General features: G+C 42.3%; 1 protein-coding gene across 6 annotated transcripts; it reads right to left on the bottom strand.

The window, feature by feature from the left end:
• Positions 1–11,030: 11,030 nt before the first annotated feature.
• LOC135554579 (uncharacterized) lies at positions 11,031–14,755 on the bottom strand. Of its 6 annotated transcripts, none has more exons than XM_064986966.1 (5): positions 14,646–14,755; positions 14,034–14,115; positions 13,460–13,861; positions 13,002–13,142; positions 11,031–12,029 (listed from the first exon to the last, which is right to left on the bottom strand). In XM_064986966.1, exons 2-5 carry the CDS (start codon positions 14,098–14,100, stop codon positions 11,965–11,967), a joined length of 675 nt encoding a protein of 224 aa, XP_064843038.1. In that variant the 5' UTR covers positions 14,101–14,115; positions 14,646–14,755; the 3' UTR covers positions 11,031–11,964. The 6 variants fall into 6 exon arrangements, with proteins under 6 accessions (XP_064843038.1, XP_064843035.1, XP_064843033.1 ...); XM_064986963.1 differs by lacking the exon at positions 11,031–12,029 and adding an exon at positions 12,036–12,576 and having other exon boundaries at positions 14,034–14,179; XM_064986961.1 differs by lacking the exon at positions 11,031–12,029 and adding an exon at positions 12,036–12,576.
• Positions 14,756–16,445: the final 1,690 nt, after the last annotated feature.

Raw genomic sequence — 16,445 nt, 5'->3', positions numbered from 1 at the left:
GAGTGCCTTAGACCGCTTCACCACTCGGGAGTAGCAATTTCATTACTCATAAAATAAAGCTTAAATGACCCTTTCTCTTGCAGTAGAAATCTCCACATGTGGTATACACTCCACCATTCCACGTTGGTCCCACCATGGGGGTGATTGGAGATGGTGTTGGAGCATTGCATTGGTCGCAGGGACGCTGATTGTTGGGAGGGTTGTAGGGATGCCCATCCTCTGTGCAGGGATAATATCCTGGTATTGAGCTGCCCCTGCATGTACTTCATCTCCTGCTGCAAGTTGTTCAGCAGGACCTGAATATCACCCTAGAGGACATCAGGAGATTTAGCAGACTGACACAAAGAGAGAGGCTTCACACCATGCCCATTGGACCATCTTTAGGATTCTTTCTCACCCAACTCCAATTTCATGAGGACAAACCTTACCTTGTGAGATGCTTAATGACTGACGGGATGTGCCCCTGCTCCTGTGAGCTCTGGCGGGATGTGTTCCTGCTCCTGTGAGCTCTTACGGGACGGGTCCCTGCGAGCTCTGATGGGATGGGTCCCTGCGCCTGCGAGCTCTGACGGGATGTGTCCCTGCGCCTGCGAGCTCTGATGGGATGTGTCCCTGCTACTGTGAGCTCTGTCCCTGCGAGCTCTGATGGGATGTGTCCCTACGCCTGCGAGCTCTGATGGGATGTGTCCCTGCGAGCTCTGATGGGATGTGTCCCTACGCCTGCGAGCTCTGACGGGATGTGTCCCTGCGAGCTCTGATGGGATGTGTCCCTGCCTGCGAGCCTGACGGGAGTTCCTCTGAGCTCTGGGACGTGTCCCTGCTCCTGCGAGCTCTGATGGGATGTGTCCCTGCGAGCTCTGATGGGATGTGTCCCTGCGCCTGTGAGCTCTGATGGGATGTGTCCCTGCGAGCTCTGATGGGATGTGTCCCTGCGCCTGCGAGCTCTGATGGGACGTGTCCCTGCTCCTGTGAGCTCTGACGGGACGTGTCCCTGCTCCTGTGAGCTCTGATGGGATGTGTCCCTGCTCCTGTGAGCTCTGATGGGACGTGTCCCTGCTCCTGTGAGCTCTGATGGGATGTGTCCCTGCTCCTGTGAGCTCTGATGGGACGTGTCCCTGCTCCTGTGAGCTCTGATGGGATATGTCCCTGCTCCTGTGAGCTCTGATGGGATGTGTCCCTGCTCCTGCGAGCTCTGATGGGACGTGTCCCTGCTCCTGCGAGCTCGGATGGGACGTCTCCCTGCTCCTGTGAGCTCTGACGGGACGTGTCCCTGCTCCTGTGAGCTCTGATGGGATGGGTCCCTGCTCCTATGAGCTCTGACAGGATGGGTCCCTGCTCCTATGAGCTCTGATGGGATGGGTCCCTACGAGCTCTGACAGGATGGGTCCCTGCGAGCTCTGACAGGATGGGTCCCTGCGAGCTCTGACAGGATGGGTCCCTGCTCCTATGAGCTCTGATGGGATGGGTCCCTGCGAGCTCTGACAGGATGGGTCCCTGCTCCTATGAGCTCTGATGGGATGGGTCCCTGCGAGCTCTGACAGGATGGGTCCCTGCTCCTATGAGCTCTGATGGGATGGGTCCCTGCGAGCTCTGACAGGATGTGTCCCTGCGAGCTTTGATGGGATGTGTCCCTGCGAGCTTTGATGGGATGTGTCCCTGCGAGCTTTGATGGGATGTGTACCTGCTAGCTCTGATGGGATGTGTCCCTGCTAGCTCTGATGGGATGTGTCCCTGCTCCTATGAGCTCTGACAGGATGGGTCCCTGCTCCTATGAGCTCTGACAGGATGGGTCCCTGCTCCTATGAGCTCTGACAGGATGGGTCCCTGCTCCTATGAGCTCTGACAGGGTGGGTCCCTGCTAGCTCTGACAGGATGGGTCCCTGCGAGCTCTGACAGGATGGGTCCCTGCGAGCTCTGATGGGATGTGTCCCTGCTCCTGTGATCGATGATAGAGGAAAGTGAGCCAGATTAGAGCTCTATGATTCAGCAATGAAACATTCAGCACCCCATGACTATTGAAATGTACTAAAGTCGAACCTTGCTCCATTGCTAATTATTTACAGGGGTCCCTATCATTTTCCATTGCCCATATTGTGATTCCTGTAAAAGCTGGAGAATTTGGTAAAGTTACCAGAATTTTGCAATCAAAGAGTCTAAGAGTAGCCGTTCTGTCCATATAATCTTATTCATATCAGCACTTCTCCTTTGGAACTCTTTGCTTTATGAGATGCAATATGATACAGTATCACAAAATTCCATGCCAGCAGATTGGATAATTGTTAAGATATTTTATCAAGGTTTAAGATAAATTATTAAATAATTCTACCCAGAAACTTAACCATTAGGATTAGAGGTTATGTAGCATGAACAAGGAGTAATTAAAAATAATAAACACAGCTCCAACTGGGTTGGAGGGGGGATGAGAGAAATGCATGTGTGTGCCTAACAAAAACAAAGAGGATCCTTAACCTATGTTTGAACCGACTCAGCTATTACTCTGTGGATATAAAATGAGAGCGAGAGCCCCTCCAGGTTTTCCGTATCTGGGGGGGACTGGAACTGTCAGCTAAGTGGTAATAAACTGTGGTGAGACTTCAGGAGATAATCCAGATTTAGTGTGTAATGTATGTGCGTTAAGGGGTTGGAATGGACTTTTGAAGCTGCTTTTTCTTTGTCAGAGAAGAGGAGGGACATCTAAAAAGCTATTGGACGAAATGTGAGGTACATAAACCAATGTACATGGTATTATGACCAGAGCTCTCGGGAATAAACGCTATTGGCTAATTTTGGTTGACTGGTCTCTGTCTATTTTATGCAAATAAGGATCTTACAAATTCTCAGAAACGAACAGAGTGTTTTAAATTGAATTGGTTAACACATAAGAACTAAATTCATCCAACAATAATTAATATAGCATGACTGGTAATGTAAGTCATTCTAGAGTTACAAATTGGCCTACAATCCCAGCATGAATGCACACTGTCATTGGTGCACGCGAAAGTCTAATAGCGCGAGGCCACCATGTGTCCAGGTCAGAATGTAAAGTTATAATTTCATTCATCTCAAGTTAAATCAAAGTCCCTTGTTTTAGATAGAAACCACAAATGCAATAGTATATACACGTATATAACATCTAAAACACTAGAGGTTTCATGATGCTGGTATCTAAACCAAAGTAGATCATTTTAAGATTGTTCTACACATCTGTTGAATAAGCTTCAATATGAGGTCCTAAACCTAGCATGAAAGTGCATCCTTGTAGCTGTGTGGGCTGATTTAGTCAACATGTTTGTCTTGAGTAAGTTGAGGCAATGGCCATGGGGTAAGTTGAGCCAATGGTTGAACCAATGGCAAGTTGAGCAAATGTTTCTTCCCAGGCGTAATGCAAGGCAAAATCACTGGGATTATGAGGTAACAAGGAGCTCCAGCCTTAGAATTGGGGATGACGTACTGTCCTATGAGTGACAGAAAACTGAGCCAATCATGACAGAAAACTGATCCAATCAGGCGCAACGCTCTGTATTTTCCACTGGCTGCCCCACCACCACAGAAAGCACTGAGCTCGGCTGAAACACCTTCATTTTGGAGCTGCCTTACTCAAGAAAGCAAAAAAGAGATCATGTTTTTATGCGGATTTATTTATTTATAACTCAATTACTTTTTTTTACATTGTTTGCAAACCGATATGTGTCACGTATTACTGCCAAAATAACATACAAAACAGGCAAGACCCCCCCCCCCCAAAAAAAGTGTGGTCCCTGCCCCACCTGCCCTGAATGACGGATCTCCACTGGTTGACATAATGTTTGAATGACTACCCTTTCCTCTGTCCATATCTGTAAGATCCCCCAGTCAAGTAGGGAGTTTCAAGCAGAGATTCAACTACAAAGACCAGAGAGTTTTTCAAAAGCCTCAAAGGGCAGTGATTGGTAGATGGCTAACAATAGCAAATCAGATGTTTAATATCTCTTTCAGCATGGTCAAGTTAATAAATGCTGTGGATGATGTATTAAACCACCCAAACCAGTGGAGGCTGCTGAGGGGAGGATGACTCATAGTAATGTCTGGAATGGAGTAAATGGAATGGTATCAAACACATCAAAGACATGGTTTCCATATGGTTGATACCACTCCATTGACAAAATTTCAGCCATTATTATGAGCCATCCTCCCATCGGCAGTCTTTACTGGCCCAGACACACCAAAGATACAGTCGTCCTTCAGAACTGGAGGATAGGGAGGGAACTGCTTAGGGATGTCACCATCAACAGTGACAAGCCACGGGGGTCTGACAACTTGGATGGAAAATTACTGAAAATAATAGCGGACCATATTGACCCTCCTATTTGCCATATCTTCAATCTAAGGTTACTAGAAAGTGTGTGCCCTCAGGTCTGGAGGGAAGCAAAAGTCATTCCGCTACTCAAGAATAGTAAAGCCCTCTATACCGCTCAAATAGCTGACCAATCAGCCTGTTACCAACCATAAGAATATTTCAAAGATAAATACATAATGCAGAGACAGAGGACGAGAGGTCAATAGAGTAACAACGATCAATGGAAATAGTGTTTTTTCTGTAATAGGGAATTACCTATGGAAATAGTTGGTTTTCAGTTCAACATCTGTTAGGAATGTCCGTCCTGAACTTACGGTGTGGCACGTTCCCATTGGTCCAACCTGAAATAGGATACAGTTTTATTGCAAGGAATTCTAATTGGTCAACCACAGGATAGGGCTGGGTTATAAACTACACCCTGTCCCTTTGTTCTGTGCAGAACCACAGGAGAGAATCACTGGGAGAGCATCACTGAGGACAGGGGAGAATATGACCATCTACCTCCCTGTATGATTTGTTCTCTTCCAATAAACCTATTTTCCTCCCCCTGATTTAGTTGGGGTCTGTGTTATTCTTAATAACTTCAACTGCTAACATTTTGTGCCATGACGCGGATGAATTAGACTCAAAAACAACAAGAAAAACTTATCAACTGTGTGTTGATCCAGAAGAAAGAGAGAAGGTGTTCAAGTCTTATTATAGGTGTTCAAGTCGTCTATTAAAATGTTAGAGTCCTCTCTTGTTGTGAAACCTTCTTGTTGCATAGAAGTGAGTTGCTAGTTGAGTAGCAATTCTTACACGTGTGGTTAATTTAAGTCTTCAACAAGCTTTTTGAAGTGAACACAAGTCTTTTTGGGTAACCAGACCCTACAAAAACAATTTGTGTTCTAAAACAGAGGTTTGAGTCCTGAAAAGGGGTTATATAAATATGTGTATGGGGTTAAATAAATATATAAACATAGAGATATATATTATACAACTTTTGAAGTTAATATAATGCCATTGTTAAGTGAGAAAACCACTCTAGAAAAGGGCGGAACAGTTCCTCCGGATGTGAGCATGAAAAATATTTTACATTCACTGTCTAGTGATATGAATAACCATTTCAAAGTAGAGGAGTGTAGGCAAGAGATAATAAAGAAATATTTTGTCATTGTTGACAAAGATGGAATATGGAATCTGTCTGATACAAAAAGCTTGGGGAAAAATACAGAAAATATCTAATTCCTTGATAAAGACACAATGGTCTTTAACTCTATTAGCCGAAGTAAGGAAGCAGGATGAGAAATAATTTCTGGAGAATCATGGATAGGACATTGCAGAGAGAAAAAAAAGAAGTGTGAAAGCTCTTGGTGGACAAATCTAAACCTTGAAGAGATTCAACAAATACAGACAAGGGTCATAAAACCAGACTTGGCTCCGACATGTGGAGGACCCTTTGTTCCTTCAATCCACCCTCAGGCTGAGTTGCGCAAGGATGATCGGGTTTCAAGCATCTGGTCAGCACTGCCTGGCTTTGAGTCAACAGATAGTGATAGCGGTGACGAACAATGTCTTAGGCCAACCAGAACACAGGCTGTAAATGGTAGTAAAGAGAAACCTCCATTGACAGTAAACACACATAAATCAGCATCTACAAAACAGTTGGATGAATGGTCGAAAACTTTGAAACATCCCTGAGAAGTGGGTATGAAAACATGGGACCATTTGAAGCGTTATAAGAAACTCAACTGTCAACATCCTTATGATGGGTTACAGTTATTAGCCTTTGTTTTAAACAAGCGTGAAGATGGTGTAGTTGAAGAAAAGGTTTATAGTGCTGAGGGGGTGGTGAAGAGCAAGATGTGGCCGATGGATGGAGAGCCATACATGTTTTCCTTAAGCGTCTGACCAATGACACCACCAATTGGGGAGAGATAAACAAATGTGTTCAAAAACCGAAATAACCGTTTGTTGAGTTTGAAGAAAGGTTTAGCGCAGTGGTTAGACTCAGTGGTTTACCTGAAATGGGAGATGAAGATACACTCAATTCCTCCAAAAATGGGCAATCACTCATCAGCTGATGCAATCCATACATGATGATTAGCAAAAAAACTTGTTTCCACAACTAATGACTGGGAGAGGCAAAACTACGGCGACATCATGGACAGGTTGTCAGGACTGGACAGAGACATCAGTCAACATAATAAAACGTCTGTTATCAGAGTTGTGCAGGTTTCCAGTGAAGGACAACAGCCCCAACGACACAATGCTGATGCAGAAATGTAAGAAGCTTCCTACAGGCTCAGCAGCAGAGTTTGCTGGATGCTGTGGAGGGAAACTAATAGACTCACTCTTACATCCCATCTCAGCTGAAATCAGATGGAATATATGTGAACATGATGGTTAACAACTTTGCAGTAGATTTTTTGGTAGATACAGGTGCTGTAGTCATTGTATTGCCCATATCTTATGCAAAACATTTATGTCCTCAGTATACGGGCAAGAAGATGGGAGCAACAGGAATGGGGGGGGAGACAGATATGAAACAGACCAAACCATTATCAATTTATATTGGTCCAAGGAAGATTGATGCAGGGGTGTGGATAAGCTCATTTGAACAACCTATTTTAGGCCTTGATGTTATTATGCAAATTGACTCTACATTGAACATTTCTGAAGGAAAAGTGACATTACAACTCCAGGAATCTATAGTTCAGAACCATGCTATCTGGACTACGAAGAAAAATGAGTGTGGAAATGGAACCAGTGTGCTTGACAGGTGTTGTCCCAACTCACACAAAACAATATCCCATTAACAAAGAAGCTACGGACGCTACTAAAGTAGTGGAGGCTCCTAACATCACCATACAACTTGGCACACCATGAAATCCAGATCCTCTGATGTATCCTACAGATACCACATTACTTGAACACAACTGTTGTGAGTTGGTTTTGGATCAACTCTCTGATGGCTTTATAGAGTCATTAGTTGGAAAATCCTGAATTGATCCTATACACAGACAGGAGAGAATTACTGGGAGAGCATCACTGAGGACAGGGCAGAATCACTGGGAGAGCATCACTGAGGACAGGGGAGAATGACCATCTACCTCCTTGTATGATTTGTTCTCTTCGAATAAACCTATTTTCCTCCCCCTGATTTGCTTTGGGGTCTGTGTTAATAAAGAATAACATCAACTGCTAACACAACCCTTAATAAACTTTAAGAGAAATTTGTATTTGACCAGATACAATGCTGTTTTACAGTAAACAAATTGACAAAAGACTTCAGCATGCTTATAGGGAAGAGCATTCAACATGCACGGCACTTACACAAATGACTGACGATTGGCTGACTGAAATTGATGATAAAAAGATTGTGGGAGCTGTTTTGCTAGACTTCAGTACGGCTTTTGACATTATCGATCATAGTCAGCTGCTGGCTTTATACTTGCTATATTGTGGATAAAGAATTACCTGTCTAACAGTACACAGAGAGTGTTATTTAATGGAAGCCTCTCCAACATAATCCAGGTAGTGCAGTTAGTTTCAAAACGGTTGGCAAGGAATAAGTTAGTCCTAAATATTTCAAAAACTAAAAGCATTGTATTTGGGACAAATCATTCACTAAACCCTAAACCTCAATTAAATGTGGAAATTGAGCAGGTTGAGGTGACTAAACTGCTTGCAGTAACCTTGGATTGTAAAACTGGTCAAAACATGTTGACACAAGAGTAGCTAAAATGGGGAGAAGTCTGTCCATAATAAAGTGCACTCTGCCTTTTTAACAACACTATCAACAAGGCAGGTCCTACAGGCACTAGTTTTGTCGCACCTGGACTAGTGTTCAGTTGTGTGGTCAGGTGCCACAAAGAGGGACATTGGAATATTACAATAGGCTCAGAACAGAGCAGCACCACTAGCCCTTAAATGTACATGGAGAGCTCACATTAATCATTTTGTCATGACGTTGCCCTGTTGGGGGAGGTTTATGACCCCCCATAAATACCTTTCCCCCTTTTTCTCTCCACTCGACAGAATGGACTCTTAGAAAGTCCTTTGTTAACATAGAGAGAGTAATGTAAAATCAAACGGTTGGGGAAAAAAACTATCTTTCTGTAATCCAACCAGTTGAAAGTGTCCATTGGTACTTAAAGAATATGATGTCAGATCAGTTGTTGTCTAGGATATTATATCTGATGATAGGACGACATAAATTGTATCTTGGAAAGTCTACACATTCTAGTTATCAGATTCACATGGAATTCTTGTGCAATTTACATTTTTAAATATGAAACTATTTGTGAAAATTTGAAATGTAATTTTAGCTTCAAAATGAAATAATTGTTTTCTTAAAGTAAACTATGATCACTCAGTGGCCACGCCCAAGAGAACAGACATTGGTTGAGAAATATGAAACACCCTTCAATCCCCCGCTACAAAAGCCTGTTGACGAAAGTCAACCTTGGGTTCCCGATGATGTGAGGACTTATGTCCATACGTTTAAAAGGGCTAATTTCAACGTGAAGGTGACGATCACCACGCTGGAAAGATGAATTGACTACACCAGCCAGAATATAGTACGAGTTGAGTATGGCAACTTGGTATGAACTTTGAACTCTTATTCACTAAAGAAGTGATACATCCTAGACGTCGTATTATCAGCAGCAACTGTAAACATGCGTAGCCTAGGAAAGCACGGACAAACTCTTCAGAACGACAGGGTACTACAGCGTATCCATTCTACCACACGACGACAGACTACAACGTATCCGCCCAGAAATATTATTCAAAGGACAAGGGAGATCTCTGCTGGTCAACCCAGCCTTCCATCTTCGACCAATCTATCGAAGCGCAGCTCAGAGTAAAAATGTTTCTTGCATTTTCCTTTTCCGAATGGGTGGTTATTTAGAATGCATAAGATTCCGTATTTACGATAGCATAGCTTCATAAGGTCCGATAGAGAACCAATCCTTTTGTTCCTCAGTCTTCCAGCTCTTTCATTCAAACCCAACCCCCTTTCTTTGTGTAACCAGCCATCATATCGGTTTCGTCCTCTAGGGACGTTTTCTTTTATGAAATAATTAGAAATCAATGTATGATTCATCTTGTGCATATGTAATTCTGTGTGATTTATTTAGATATTTATTAAATAAATAATTAAACCAAATGTTGTATTGCTGATTCAACTTGTTAGCCAGGGTTCGTGACGATAACCAAGAATTTTACGACGTTCAGATGAGACTGAATAAGGTGACAATTAATAATTGACTGCTATTGATATAAAAGATTAACAAATCTTTAAGTGTTTATTCGAACAGCTCTATAAACATTCTTCCAGGGTTCCCCCGACTTCCTAGTTAATGACATTTACATGATTAGTTTAATCAGGTAATATTAATTTGAGAATTTATTTGATAAAATAGCATGTCATATCATATAATTCATTGTAAAGACACAACAATATGCATGTAAATCTCTCGTGGCACAACGTGGAGGAGAGATTTGTTGTGCTTGTTTCTGTAAGAAGTGTTGACATGCTGAATGCACTGAGGTGTCTGTTTAAAGTACTGACACACAGCTCGAACACCCATGCATAGCCCACAAGACATGCCACCAAGGGTCTTTTTACAATCCAGAACAGACTATGGGAGCCGCACAGTACTTCATGGAGCCATGACTAAATGGAACTCTATTCCACATCCGGTAACTGATGCAAGCAGTAGAAATCAGATAAAAATACACCTGATGGAACAGTGGAGTGTGAAGACACACAGGCACAGACACACATACTGTACACATGATAAGACACGCACTCTGCACACACGTACACATAGATTTTGTATTGTAGATATGTGATAGTAGAGGCCTGAGGGAACACACTATGTGTTGTGTAAAGTGTTATGAAATGTAATGTCATGTAATATTTTAAAATTGTATATAACTGCCTTAATGTTCCTGGACCCCAGGAAGAGCTGCTTGGCAGGAACTAATGGGGATCTTTATTAAATACAAATACCATGAGCCCATTGGTGTTTTTATAATACAGCTACCGAGTTCAATGGCTGTGATGTGAGAAAACTGAGGATGGATCAACAACATTGAAGTGATTCCACAATAATAACCTAATTGACAGTGAAAATATGAATAAAATATATTCCAAAACATGCATTGTGTATGCAACAAGGCGTTAAAGTAATACTGCAAAAAAACACTTATTTTCAAGCATGTAGGTGGCTGATTCATGGGTATGCTTGACGTCGGCAAATACTGGATCAAAAGAAACGGGATGGAGCTCGGCACAGGTCCAATCCTGGAGGAAAACCTGTCTGCTTTACACCAGACACTGGTCAAGGAATTCACCTTTCAGCAGGACAATAACCTACAACACAAGGCCAAATCTACACTGGAGTAGTTTACCTAGAAGACAGTGAACGTTCCTGACTGGCCAAGTCACAGTTTTGTACTTAAATCTACTTGAAAATCTATGGCAAAACTTGAAAATTGCTGTTTAGTCAAGATCCCAAAAACCTGAAGAATTATAAAAATAATAATGGACAAATATTGCACAATACAGGTGTGCAAAGCTCTTACTTACCCAGGAAGACCCACAGCTGGTGTTTCTACTATGTATCGACTCAGGGGGTTGAATACTTAAAGGTATTGTAATGGCCTGGCTAGATCATAAAGATACAATTGTCCAGACAGAGGGTTGAGTTGACGAATTCACGGTTTATTAACCCAACTCCACACAGGCTACTGTTTGGCCAAAGCCCACGCCAAATAAATGAAGGATATCCATATAAACAACCGTGACCATCTCTTGTGAAGACCAGAAGTAAGAGAGAGAACAATGGCTAAACATGGCCTTAAACCTGCGATGCTCCACCAGCCACCAGGATGCCCGGCACAAGAACATTCCAGGCATTCCCGTGGTTGGCAGATAGCAGATTGACTGGCATGTCGGACCCCGTGAACACTGCGTACTGGTAAGTACAACAAAACCAACAGCATAATACATAACACGGCTGTTCGGGTCGCTACAGTATTTTTGTGTTATTTTTAATTCATCTTTGAAAACAATGTTAGATTTTTTCTTCCACTTTGACTGAGTATTTTATGTAGATTGTTTACAAAAAAAATGACAATTAAAAAAAAATTGAATCCCACTTTGTAACAATAAAAAACATGGCATTTGTCAACTAAAGCAACTCTCAAATGAACTAAAACACAATATTGGCTTCTGAATAAATTACTTATTAAAATTGTGATGCACAAAGTAAATGTGTTCTGTCAAGATCAATTTCACACACTGCTACTGTATCACAATAGTGTCTTCACTGTCGAATCAATGTCCACTAAATATGTGCATTTGTTTCATATCAGGTTTTAGTTACAATATATAAAACAATTATGAAAGAATAGTCTGGTGTGATTAACAACTACAGACAATACTGCTAACAATTAGCTTGGTAGCAGGACAATGCGTGCACTCCATTTCTCCTGCAGAGGGGGACCAGAATAGTGTTGAGCCAGAGCGCTCCCTTCTCCAGACAAAGCATTCACATTCAGTTAGCGATGTGACGTGAGAGACAGAGCAGTCATGACACCGACAGCCCATGGCACCCCTGATAATGCATCTGTCGCTACGGAAACGGTCCTGTCCTGGTGCTGGGCTTGTGCTCTGCTGGGACTGCTGTATCCTGAGGCTCTGGTTCCATAGGGGACAATAGGAACACTGTTATTTTTTACATTTAACTAGGCAAGTCAGTTAAGAACAAATTCGTATTTACAATGACGGCCTACCGCGGACGACGGGGCCAATTGTGCGCCGCCCTATGGGACTACCAATCACAGCCGGATGTGATGCAGCCTGCCAACCACGGGAATTTAAAAAAAATTTAACCTTTATTTAACTAGGCAAGTCAACAAATTCTTATTTTCAATGACGGCCTAGGAACAGTGGGTTAACTGCCTGTTCAGGGGCAGAACGACAGATTTGTACCTTGTCAGCTCGGGGGTTTGAACTTGCAACCTTCCGGTTAATAGTCCAACGCTCTACCCACTAGGCTACCCTGCCACCCCAGGGTAGCCTAGTGGTCTTGTGCTGGGCCTCCTGGTGGTTGGTGAGACATTTTATAAAGTGCATTTTACAGACATTTGATACACTTTGATAGTTTGGACAGGAACCTCTTCCATTAGGTAGACAAATAACATACATTCTGGCACAACAGAGTCCTCTTGTATCAAGGGTTCATCTGGAAAGAGAAACCAGAAGCAACCTTTTACTACAGGGGTTGATACTGGTGGTTAGAGTGTTGGACTAATAATTGAAAGGTTGCAAGATCGAATCCCCAAGCTGACAAGGTACAAATCTGTCGTTCTGCCCCTGAACAAGGCAGTTAACCCACTGTTCCTAGGCCGTCATTGAAAATTAGAATTTGTTCTTAACTGACTTGCCTAGACAAATAAAAAAATATCATGGCATTTAGCTAGGACAGGAAGTACTTAACTAATCTTCCCAGACCTCCACATTATTTCTGCGGAGACTGTGAAAAGCAGGGTCATGTTCACTAGGCATGAACTGGAAAGAAGCAGTCTGAAATGGGGAAGAACTATCTGAAGAACTTCTTGAAGCGTTTTGCAACAGTGTGTCCTAATGGACATGACCCTGGGTGCTCACCTTGTCTGAGTCTTCTGGCTTGAAACAGCTTGAGAAGCAGCAGTCCAATGGCAAGAGAGCCTACTACCACAAATACAGCAGCCACACTCATGTAACTGTTCTTTGGAATCTCCTTTTCAGTGCTGGTCTCGTACTGGAACACTAACACACAAAATCAGAATCATTATAAATGAAAATCACATCACATTCAGGTATGCAATCAATTAGGTCATGTTTGTAGGGTAAGTCAATTTATATTGGATACTAATAGAGGTTAATGTGACGAAAGCACGAATTCTTGATGGATCCTCTGCACAGTGGAAATCATGATGCAAAAAGGAGAATACTAAATGGTCAGTGTTAAGGTGTGAGGAAGGCACTTTGAATTCAAAACTACGTGTAAAGCCCTTAGTTTTTCCTGACTGGGAAATACTCAGGGCCCTACCTATAAACGTTGAGTCCAAAAGCTTTGAGCTGACCTGTGAGCTGACCTGTGAGGTTACCTGTGACATTCAGCATGAAGTTACAATTTGTGATTCCACTGTCAGTGTTCACCACACACTCATACGGACCCTCGTCTTCAGGCTGGGTTTCTTTGACCAACAGGGACACAACTTTGTCTCTCTCATTGGCAGGTGGCATGGGAAGCTGATATTTTGGGTTCAGCTGCAACCTGGGATTGGAGGATTGTTGATTGAATATGCATATGAACACAGGTTCAACTTTGTGAAAACCATTCTGGTCCAGCCTCCACCACACGACCTTCTCTATGTTTACATTACCAGGGGATTTTTCACTGATGTTCACAGAGCACTCTAGGACTGCATCCTTCCCAGAGTCCACCTGGACGACCTGCTTCAACTTTGGGCCCTGACTTAGACCTGTTTAAGCAATAGATAGAAAACAAAATTAAACAGGACTGTAGTACAGAAAATGTTACAACTGACAAGTGTAGTTTGGATAAAACAAAACTCATAGACCATTCAATGTGAGCATTTTGGAAGTTATGGTGTAGGTAGAAGTACTACAAATTGTGCCTACAGAATGCCTTACTTTTGGATGTCTCCATCCTAGTGATGAGGAGAAACACGAGAGTGGACAAGCTGAAGACCAATGCCATGTTAGGGCCTTTCTCCTTAGTAGAAAAACAAACAGGGCTTCTGAGATACAGTGGTCTCTCCACAGGAAAGGGTTCACACCTGACAACAATCAGTGGTTGAGCCAAATTAAAATCTGAGAGCAACAGTAGATAGCCTGAATAATATGCATTGACTAATACAAGCATTGACTCAACATGCTATTTTTGCTTACTACGCGAGCAAAGTCAATGTACAAAAAGTCTCACACTATATACACTCCCAACAATTTAAAGAGTAAACCTAACAACCAACGTTTGGGCAAAAAACTAATTTTATTTGTCAAATAATACTTGTGCCGAATAACAGTGAAAATCTTAGAGAACGAGATAAGACAGGCAATACAGGGAGTTTTAAAAAAAATCACTGCATTGCCGAAACAATTGTTATTGGGTCTACCCATTCAATTGTTGGGAGCACAGTGTGATTTTACTCTGTTAGTAAACACCTCTACAAACATTTGTGGGTGTGTCATAGGTTTTTCTAGACTGTTCAGCTACGACCAAAAGTTACGCAAAATAATACTTACAATTTGATTCCAATCTCCCTATAGTCCAGTCCAAGTGGCAAATCTCACGAGCTAAGAAAATACTTTCACTTTGTGGTTCAGCCTCGTTTGACTGTTCCCAGCAGTGGGAAGGAGGGGGAGTCATTCCCACGCCCAATGTGATCCAGACGGTATCAGCCCCACCATGTGGACATTATTATAAAGGTCCTTTGGAAGTGTCTTAATGTCTTAACATGTAAAATGGGATTTATCTGTAAAAAACAGGCTGATCAAGTCGTTACTCAGATCTTTCACTTATGGCTTCAGATAGTTGGCTTAGAGTAAATTATCCATGTGAAATAACATGCATAACTAAAAATATTTGTGAGATCCACATAAAATACATCTTTCCTCTGATAAAAATTAAACCAGGAGCAAAATGAACAAATTCATATCAATATTTATTGCATTTAGAAATTCACGCATCAAACCTTTTTTGAATACTTTTCTTTACCATTTACAACAGGGCGAGAATGAGACAAGCAAAAACATGCGTTTTCCATCAGGCGCAATATAGGCACACTACAGAATGGACTGACATGGGGGAGGGGAAAAAGAGATACATAAAGTGCTTCTGTCAACGGTTCTCTTTAATTAGAAAAAAAGTAAAAACATGAGGGGGTTGGCAGGTAGGGGGGCAAATTCCATGGCTCAGAGGGGATGTGGTGGATTGTATCAGACAGTGTGGAAGAACAGTTGGACTGAGGTGGGGAAGGGGGAAATGGGGGCAATTCTTTCAAAAATAAAAACCTTCCAACAAAACCAGACCTCAACCCAGGATGAGGCTGGACATGCCCCCTGGGGGGTTTCTTCGGCCGGAGGGGGCTGCTGCGTTGGCGGCAACTCCCGAGGGGGCAGAGGGCTGTGGTGCCTCCTCCATCTCTTCAGGTTCCTCGGGGCAGTCTACTTTACCACACAACACAGAGGAGACGACACTATCAGGGTCATCACTACCTGGCCCACTGATCAGAGATCTGATCCATATGATATGACTCAGGTTGTGTTCACACAGGCAACCGAACTGATCTTTGGCCCAATTATTGGCAAGAGAGTGGATCTGATTGCCCAAAAAGACAATTCTGGTAATAAAAAAAGAAGAAGAAAATCAGTATTGGGCTGCCTGTGTAAACACAGCCTATGATCTAGCCATGCTGGAATGGAGAGAGGCACAGCACTTAAGCACTTATATCTTCAACAAAAATATAAAATGCTGCATGAAACAATTGTAAAGAATATACTGAGTTACATTTCAACAGTTGACATGTTGCATTTATATTTATGTTTATATATTTATATTTATGTTCAGTGTAAATATTTATGTTCAGTGTAAATATCATCCAAACCTTGAATTGATAGGATATCTGATAACAGTAGCACTTTGGTTGTAGAAAGGACAACCTGATGGGTCCTGCTACCACTTTCCAAATGACAGCTCAACAGATAACAAGGGATAGATTCAGAAAAATGTGTTGCTTTCAGTAAAATGTGCATAAATGTACTAGCATAACTCAATTCAAAGCAGATGCAATAAATTGAACTCAACAGTCCTCCATGAGGCAAATGTCATCTGGAATGAAATCACACTGCTGGAGAAACAGGCTGTCAATTGCCCATTAGTGATGTAGAATCTCAATGTCAAATTTCCTGAGAGCCATTACAGTATGGAGTCAGTAGGGGCTTACAGCAGCACGTAGGCAAAGTGTGTTAAACTAGTGTTTTTAAGCCTATTTCGGTGTCAAGGAACATAAAGCTGTTTTTTCCTTCAGAACACTGCTTGGATTA

Source organism: Oncorhynchus masou, chromosome 14, assembly GCF_036934945.1.
Source record: "Oncorhynchus masou masou isolate Uvic2021 chromosome 14, UVic_Omas_1.1, whole genome shotgun sequence".
In the NCBI taxonomy this organism is placed as follows: domain Eukaryota; kingdom Metazoa; phylum Chordata; class Actinopteri; order Salmoniformes; family Salmonidae; genus Oncorhynchus; species Oncorhynchus masou.
The sequence above is the reverse complement of the archived record's forward strand: the minus strand, read 5'-3'. Positions and strand labels throughout refer to the sequence as shown.